The sequence below is a fragment of the Mytilinidion resinicola genome (assembly GCF_010093595.1).
Source record: "Mytilinidion resinicola strain CBS 304.34 unplaced genomic scaffold BDZ99scaffold_9, whole genome shotgun sequence".
NCBI classification, from domain to species: domain Eukaryota; kingdom Fungi; phylum Ascomycota; class Dothideomycetes; order Mytilinidiales; family Mytilinidiaceae; genus Mytilinidion; species Mytilinidion resinicola.
The window spans coordinates 983,509-991,416 of record NW_022985445.1 but is presented as its reverse complement, the minus strand read 5'-3'; the positions used below and the strand labels follow the sequence as shown (position 1 = coordinate 991,416).

The 7,908-nt window shown below is 48.7% G+C and overlaps 3 protein-coding genes across 3 annotated transcripts; all 3 read right to left on the bottom strand.

The window, feature by feature from the left end:
* Positions 1–3,598: 3,598 nt before the first annotated feature.
* Positions 3,599–5,224, bottom strand: BDZ99DRAFT_307013 (uncharacterized protein). The gene is made up of 2 exons (XM_033714237.1): positions 4,908–5,224; positions 3,599–4,855 (listed from the first exon to the last, which is right to left on the bottom strand). Exon 2 carries the CDS (start codon positions 4,847–4,849, stop codon positions 3,773–3,775), a length of 1,077 nt encoding a protein of 358 aa, XP_033577153.1. The 5' UTR covers positions 4,850–4,855; positions 4,908–5,224; the 3' UTR covers positions 3,599–3,772.
* BDZ99DRAFT_462786 (uncharacterized protein) lies at positions 4,858–5,581 on the bottom strand. Its single transcript, XM_033719927.1, has one exon. It carries the CDS (start codon positions 5,555–5,557, stop codon positions 5,165–5,167), a length of 393 nt encoding a protein of 130 aa, XP_033577152.1. The 5' UTR covers positions 5,558–5,581; the 3' UTR covers positions 4,858–5,164.
* Positions 5,582–6,548: 967 nt separating this feature from the next.
* On the bottom strand, positions 6,549–7,644 carry BDZ99DRAFT_416370 (uncharacterized protein). Its single transcript, XM_033716785.1, has 5 exons — positions 7,384–7,644; positions 7,278–7,335; positions 7,137–7,219; positions 7,059–7,082; positions 6,549–6,990 (listed from the first exon to the last, which is right to left on the bottom strand). Exons 1-5 carry the CDS (start codon positions 7,471–7,473, stop codon positions 6,928–6,930), a joined length of 318 nt encoding a protein of 105 aa, XP_033577151.1. The 5' UTR covers positions 7,474–7,644; the 3' UTR covers positions 6,549–6,927.
* Positions 7,645–7,908: the final 264 nt, after the last annotated feature.

Genomic DNA, 7,908 nt, shown 5'->3' with positions numbered 1-7,908 from the left:
GCGATGTGGTGCTTGATGTCCACAAGTCTAATCTGTGCAACGAATTTCTCGTGCTTTTGGCGGTCTAGTGCCTTGGTGAAGCTGTTAGCAACCATCGCGGCCGTAAGGGTCTATTGGATTTTAATCTTGTGCCGTTGTACTTACTGGCGCAGCCAGAGATAATAAATGTCAACATGCTTGAGCCGTTGCCAACGCATCGATTTGCTTCTGCCGCGTTGCTTTCCAGTTGATCGGGCTATTGCAATAGAAAAACGGGCAAAGCTGGACTCTATTGCGGATTTATTGTATCGAACAGGCAACAGGCTTTTGAATGGAGGTATTGGCAAGGCAATTAGGTATTAGGGGGCGATATATAGGCTTGAAGCAACACCACAGGTTTTGTTATGGGGCAACTGCACCGGCCCTTATAATTGGCTGGAAAAATAGCGCAAGCGCTAACGCCTGCGGCGTACAGGGGGTGAGGCAGCGCTAGCCGCCTATTGGCCCAGGAGTTCGCAGAAGTTCCCGGGGCCACAATTGTGTGGCGGCGGTAGCCGCTGATTGGCTCAGAAGTTTTCAGGACTTGGCAGAAGTTATTACGTAATATACAATTATAGAGTGTCGAGGAATTTCTCTCCGAGGGTCTGTAAGGTTCCTGAGATAAATCATGTCAACAGTTGGTCGAGGACAATAATCGATACGGTCGTCTACCTCCATGACGCCACCGCTAATTCAATCCTAGCTGTGCGTACGTAGTTTTGAAGGAGAGAAACGAGAATACCCTTTTCGGTGAATGAAGCGTCCTAACTCTCTTATACCACCAACGATGACATGGGTCGCTTTTGTGGTTGGGCTTCCTGGACAGCTTCTCCTAACCACCAATCAGGCCACGTGATCTGAGCATATTCAAGTCGCGTCTGGCTCTCTTACATGTCCTTTACATGACAACTTCGTTCAATCATGTTCTTTCATATGTGTCCGTAGGCCAGAATGTTGTGCTAAGATATTGGCTTTCGTTCACATACATTTACTCCAAAGGCGAGAAGCATAAGACATGAGATAAGAAGATAACGAATGAATTCACCATGCCGCCCGCCATTCAATCAGGTGCATAGAGGTATCAAAACGCGCATAGAAAATTTACTATTACCGCTACAGTTCCCGACCCCGCGACCCAGACAATAGACGAGATGGAATAGAAGTACCAAAAACCATCATCCACAACTCCAAACCTTCTCCCAAGGACTTATCCTAGCTACCAAGCTGGACAAAATCTCCCCGCTGTACACGCAGCCTTCGCCCCCTTCGACGTTCTCGTTGGCTTTGACGTGTAAGTCGTCGAGGAGACGGACGCGGTAACGGAGCATGAAGGCCTAGTGATAATTGTGGTGCAAGTATCGTAGCAGCTGTAGATAACGGTTAGTGATACACATTACTAAGACAGAGTTTGGGTTTGGTTACCCGCCATATCGCATGGTAGCTTCGCCGCAATACATGATAGCATCAACGCAAAGAGTCGACGGTGAGCATCTCGCCTCATCAATGCGGACAGGCATGATCTCGGGCGAAGTCGTGTTTAGGACCGCGGTAAAGTTGTTTGCGGTGGGCATGACCCCTGTGGGTGAAATCACGCTGGATGTGAGTGCGGCGGATGTCATGGCGAGTATGCTCTCGATGATGGTGGAGGTCTCTGAGCATGGCGGCTTCAGGAAAGTCTTCAGCGACCTAGTCGCCGCACCTTCGCAAGCCTCCCAGCAGCTTTGCAGACCGAATCAGCCAATGTCTCAGATAAACGAAAACCCAGTTATGAGTGGCGCACCCTCCATATCTTTGACCACACTCGTTTGTGGCGGTGTAACACAGGTTATGAGAACAGGGCGTGGGAGTAGGGCTTGCCGCAGCCAAGGTAATAAATGCGATCACTAATAGGCGTATAATATATGACATTGCTTCCCAGATGAGAGACACGAATCGGTAAGTTCTAACGAGGTGTATCGTAAAGAACAGGAAGTGTAAAGATCACACTTATACCAAGTGAAGGATCCGGTGTGCACGAAACATATTCAGGTAAAGGCTGACAATGATTGAATATATATCTATTGGCAGTGAGCGGCTGAGCAGAGACCCTCCCCCAATGAAGTCTCATCGAAAACTCACCGTCTGATTCTGAGTAAATTCTAGCCGCACCATGCCAGTATACGTGATATCAAACCAAACAATGATAGCGCTCGTTCTAAGCCACCATCCGACAACATTCAGATTAAGCGAGGCCGGTATTGGTGCACCTTCTACCAACATGGTCCGTGTGTTCGTGGAAAGAAGCGTCTGGAAACAAGTCCTGTTGTTTCAGTGGAAGAATGTCGTTGAAGTCTGTCTGTGAGTGGTAAGAATCTCGGGTGCGCCATGCAAGGACCGTTGGATTAGTACCACGTTACCACTGTTTCATTGACTTGAGGGAATATAAGACTTAGCAAGTAGCACATACCACCAGCTACCGGTATCCTGAGATCTGGATTTGCTACGGTATTACAAAAATACCTGAAGCTCATTCGTCATACAAGGGTATTTTACATCGAACTTGATGTGGTTCCAATATTTGGTGACCGACGGAGAGCTGAACCAGGGAGGAAATAATCAATAGCGGTATTGATCAAGGCATGCATACGAATGAGCCATCGAAATATTGACGAGTCTTATCAATGATTACAGTCTCGAATACAGCTCGAGAAGAAATTGTTCTAGTCTTGCGCAACCAGGAGAGTCTGTTCGTGCCTGATCGTGGGTTCTAGTATGGAAGGACCTCGAGATCGCGGTCTATGGTAGCACCGGGCCTCTCACTAGGCTTCGACAGCAGATTAACCAACGATCGGCAATGTTTGCAGCTAGAAAGGTTCCACCACTCGTCGAGCCGTTGCCCAGCAATGGTCTCAATTGATCCCAGACATGGGGAAATAGCTATAACATAACGTGCTTCGAGTCATATGCTAGATCGCCTTATCAATGTTAGGTATTGCTAGTCCTCAGTTTGGTACTACACTATCGCAGAGCTGCACGATCGAAAGCGGCACAGTAAAGGTCGCAATGGAGGTTCGCTACCCCTTTGGGAGCATACTCAGACAGCATTGGTATAAGAAAGGGCCCGGGAGGAGCGTTGTGTAGATCCGACTTGGATGTAATGGCGGGAGTGAACGATTTAGAGCCGTACATACGCCTTAACAGGCTTTGGGCATAAGACAACGGGGATTCAGCGATAGATTGAGCGTAGTGAGCTTTTATGAGTGCATATCTCATTGGGTCTCGTCTGGAACAGTCTCAGACGGCAAAGTCGAATAGTATCAGTGTGCGTTCGCAAGGTAACACCGAGTGCTGACGTTGGCTTGACGAGCCAAATAGAGAAATGCCAAGCTGGAAGGAGCACATTATGCGAGAAAGTGCTGGAAAGATAAAAAGACCCGTACTCTACGCTGTCTCTATGACCCGGCTTTTTCCGAATGATGAAGACGCAAAGCACTAACGGGAAACCGGTGGTTTGATAGTGCGAGATTGACAGCTTCTCAAATCGTGCAAGAATAGCATACGGCGTGCGGAGAGCTTTCTCTGAGACGTAACATAGAATTGATACCACACTGTCCCATTGCGAACGCTACTAAATACATCGTCTAGCGATATGGTAGTGATAGTGTTGATAGTCATGGGCACGCGGGAGACCATGTCTTTGGGCCCCGGATGTTGTTTGAGATTGAGAGCTTCTGAAATCGGATGAGGATCGATATAATTCGACAAGATTATCTCTCTACCAAGCCTCGCTCGTGTAATCTTTCTTAGGCCCCTGCACATGATAAGTTATACCAAAGCTTTGCAAGTTTGAGCCTGCAAACCTGAACTCGTAGCTCGATTCATACATGTCTTTCTCACAAAGATGGGATCCTTGGGCAAGCCATCCTTTGCCCATAGATTTAGCCTCTGCAGAGAGCATCTGGAACTCCATCTCGTTGAAGAAATAGTCCACGGTCCTGCTATCTTCTTTTACAAGCCAGGCACTGATCCTATCCGACTTCTCGTTGTACCGGTAGACATATCTTCGATTAGCTTGAAGAATGAGTCCGGTATCCCTTTTGAGCGTGTCTTCCTCGATGTAAAGGTATTCAGATGCAAAGTCCGGATCGGTCGACAACCTTGGATGAAAGTTGACCGTTCCTTTGAATGTTCCAGATGGGCATCCTGTAAAACGGCTATCGAGCTTACGACGGAGGATCCAAGCACCTTGCATCGCCCGAAAGACAGCTGCAGCGACAAATTTGCCCTTTGCAACGGAGTCATCCACCACGTGTCGAAGTCCACGGATGATAATGTCGCTCTCTTGTCGATCAGTTCCTGCAGGTGTATATCTTACCGCTGTGCAAGGTCCCTGTCGTTCACCCCAGCCGTCATCGTCTCGCTGGATCCCGAGTTCGCGCGCACAGGCTTCCATCAAGCCGACATAGTCGTTCATCCAGAATTGAGGAACATCGTCCAGATGTTGAGACATCGCATCTCTCAAATCTCGCATCTTCAAAAGCTCTTCCTGGGACTCTTTGGCAGTGGCCGAAGGGTCGACATGATCGGATTCCTCGCCGGTTTGGGACCACCTTGCATGGATGAGACGTGCCTGCATTTCCATGACACCCCAGAAAGGTCCTTCATAGAATCCAATGAACGCGATGTTGGGCTCATTATCGTTGAGGATGGAATAGCGTTGTAGCAGAAGAGGTAGCCGATGTGAGTGCAGAGACCGCTCCATTGCGACGTGTACTTCCGAAGGTAACCAGTCGATCGAGGTATGCGGAGTGAATCCAGTGGCGCACATGACCCCGTTTACGTTACTGATCATCGTTTCCTATGACTCTGTCAGTTCAAGGAGCATCACACGGCTACATGAAGCGGCTTGCCGATCTGCGCAAGAGCTACGCTTTGGAATGATGAGGGGCAGACATGGTAGGCGGAGTCGAATAATGCGAACCGGCTGGCCAGGAATATCCCAAGGCGGATCACTTATCGCTTTCACAAAGCTGCTCGGGGTGGCAGAATCGGTTTCAGTTCTCGAGCTTGTACCCATGTGGCTGACTCTGCCACGAACAGGAATGATGGCCTCCGGTCTTACAAACTCAGCGTAGTTATCTACGATGCCGGTATAGGAAGGATATTCCTATTGTTGTTGATTGTACACGAGCTCGGGATACCCAAGGTCTCTTTGGTCCCCGCCAAGCATGAACCGAATAAATTGGTGGGACTTCAAAGCTCTTTCCGGAGGCATACGACCATGCATGTGAGTAATTGGGCCCTCTAGTCGACGTGTAAGATTGTACATGCAGGCGTCGAGAGGCAGAAATGTGGGGGCGATATTATAGTCCTGCTTGTCGGGACTGTACGGATCCAGGGGAAGATACCTGGGCAAACAATAGAACGGACGAGAGAGGACATGGTAGACCTTTCGATTTCCCCGCTCAGTGTTTTCCATAGGCCCGTATTTGGCGTTCGATATCTGAAAAGCGGCCTTTGCTGCTGCCTCCGATCCGCTGATACCACCTCCTACGACCATGATGTTGCCCCCTTTTCCCAGTCCTTCTGACAAAAGGCCAGATAGTTCACGAACTCCGAGCTGTATAGGGTCTTCGGTGGGAAAGAATGTAAGTTGTCGGTGCCTTCAGAAGAGTCGATTTTCAAGGGTCGAGGCGAGGAGAAGAAGCCACTCCCAATGACCAGGAAGTCATGGAAGGAACAATGTGTCTCGGAGGATTTACTTGCACCTAGGGGCTGCAAATTATCGTTGCTTTCATATTCAATCTTCCATTTTTTGGCTCCTCCTTGTAATACCTTTTCTACCCTCGTCATCCTGCAATTTAGGTGGATCATTTCCTCGCGTATGTATCTACGCCTGTATGTTTCTAGATATCTACCGACCTGCCAGGCCTTGGGGAACATTCGTATATGCCGGGTTTCGCGATCAACCTCATCATCCAGGTCCATCGAGTACCAGGACAAATCAGAGAAGGCTACCGTGAACCTGCTGAGGTTTGTTGGCATCTCCGGGTCCACCTCCCCTCTAGCATCTCCCTTTTGTACAGCCCACATTCCTCCGACGCGGGCTTGCTGTTCCAAGATCTTTGTCTCAAAAATGGAAGGTTGTGTGTGAAGGAACGTCTTCACAGCTACCAGCACAACAGGACCAGCGTCGATGATGACTACCGACTTCATCTCGACCGAGGTTCGTCTAAGGAGCTTCGAGAAGAGGAGTCGACTGGACAGTGCTGGATTTGGGGTGCTTCGTTTAGTGGGTATGAACGAGCTGAGGTTGGTCGAGTTCCCGGGAGACCTGAGAGTTTTTAAACGCGAGGTCACATACGAATTAGCATATGAAATGGATTGACATATTATGATTTCCCTTATCCTGTTGCGGCTCCGACTGAGTGTAGGTAGTCCGTGATGTTTTCCGACGTTGGTGCTGATGGATGCTGAATGAGGCGAGCCATAAATGTCGCCAAGCCTTCCTCATGTGACTCGTGTGAAGCTTCAACTGATCAACAAAAGACAACTCGTTCTCGGGAAGCCCACGATACATCTTATATGTACTAGAATAGATTTCCTTAAAGGCGTGGCTGCTATATACATGTTCTACAGGGTAATGATCGAGACCGTTCCACGACTCAGGCTTTGGTCACACGTCTTGAGGCGTCAACAGTCCAAGCTCAAGAACAGCCATCCAGAGTAGGTCTTGAGCATCGAGATTTCCTGAGCCTGAAACATCAGGACTGCTGAGTATCCCGCTGTCAATCCTGCAGCGGTATCCATATGGTGTCCTCAGATTTGAAATCCGGACACCAAGCCACCTTGTGATACCTTGGGTTGGTGAAATTAATATCAGGCGGTGGCACTCAGATAAAATAGTCATGCATGTAGCAGAGGACCAGATTACGAGAGGATTCCAGAATTGATGAGAGAGCCGCGCATCGTATCAAACTGGGTCTTTCCAGCCTGGAAAAGTGACCCATTAGTTATACAGCTCGTAGGTAACGAAGAGCATTCCAAGTCTAGGTACTTACCGAGATTAAATAGCGAATATGTCCCTTGGCTCCCGTTAGTTTCTAAAAATATCAGAGAGAAGCTCGCGGTGGGCTTACGATATCTGTAACATTCTTGTGTCGTTCAAACTCCACTCTCGCAAATTGGCGCAGTTCCTTCTTCGTTGTCTCATCGGGGATCGCTACGAACAGTTAGTGTTACGAATACTGGATATTTTGATTAGAATGATGAGTTCCTACCCGTCGTTGCGCGAACAATGCCACGCCACAGAGCTAACGCACGCTGTCTTTGAATAAACTAGCTCGAAATCAGTGGCAGGGAGACACACACAGTAGGAGTGCTTACATGATCAAGGTCAACCGCGGGTCCTTTTAATCGTTTTGGCCGTTTGGTGGCCGCAGACGCATAAGTTCGAATCATCTCAATGGCAATCATGCAGCTCGTCTTATCAAGCCATTTTCAATATAGTCGGAGCATGGCTATGTTTAAAGGCGTTCGCAATGGAAGCTTGTGACGGGACGACCCCTGCCGAGTTGAAGAAGAACGGAAATAACGTCACGTGTAAACCTTGATTCCAGAACGCGCCCACCTGTTATCTCAGGAACCTCAGCCGCCCCTTGAGGAATTTGAGGCGTGCACAACTTTACCCCCTACACCGCCCTCACCCCCCTGCCACCTACCCCCCTGCACACCCTAAATTCCTCTGCGGAGCGTCTGAGGACATTTGGGCACGGGCTTGGTGTAAGCTGGTTTTTTTTCAACAGGTCAACTTTCTTCAGTGGACGAGAATAGGGTATTCTTAACCAGCCACGCTCTTGGTTGTCGATGCAATAGAATATTCAGGTACTCTTATACTTAATTTATATATTT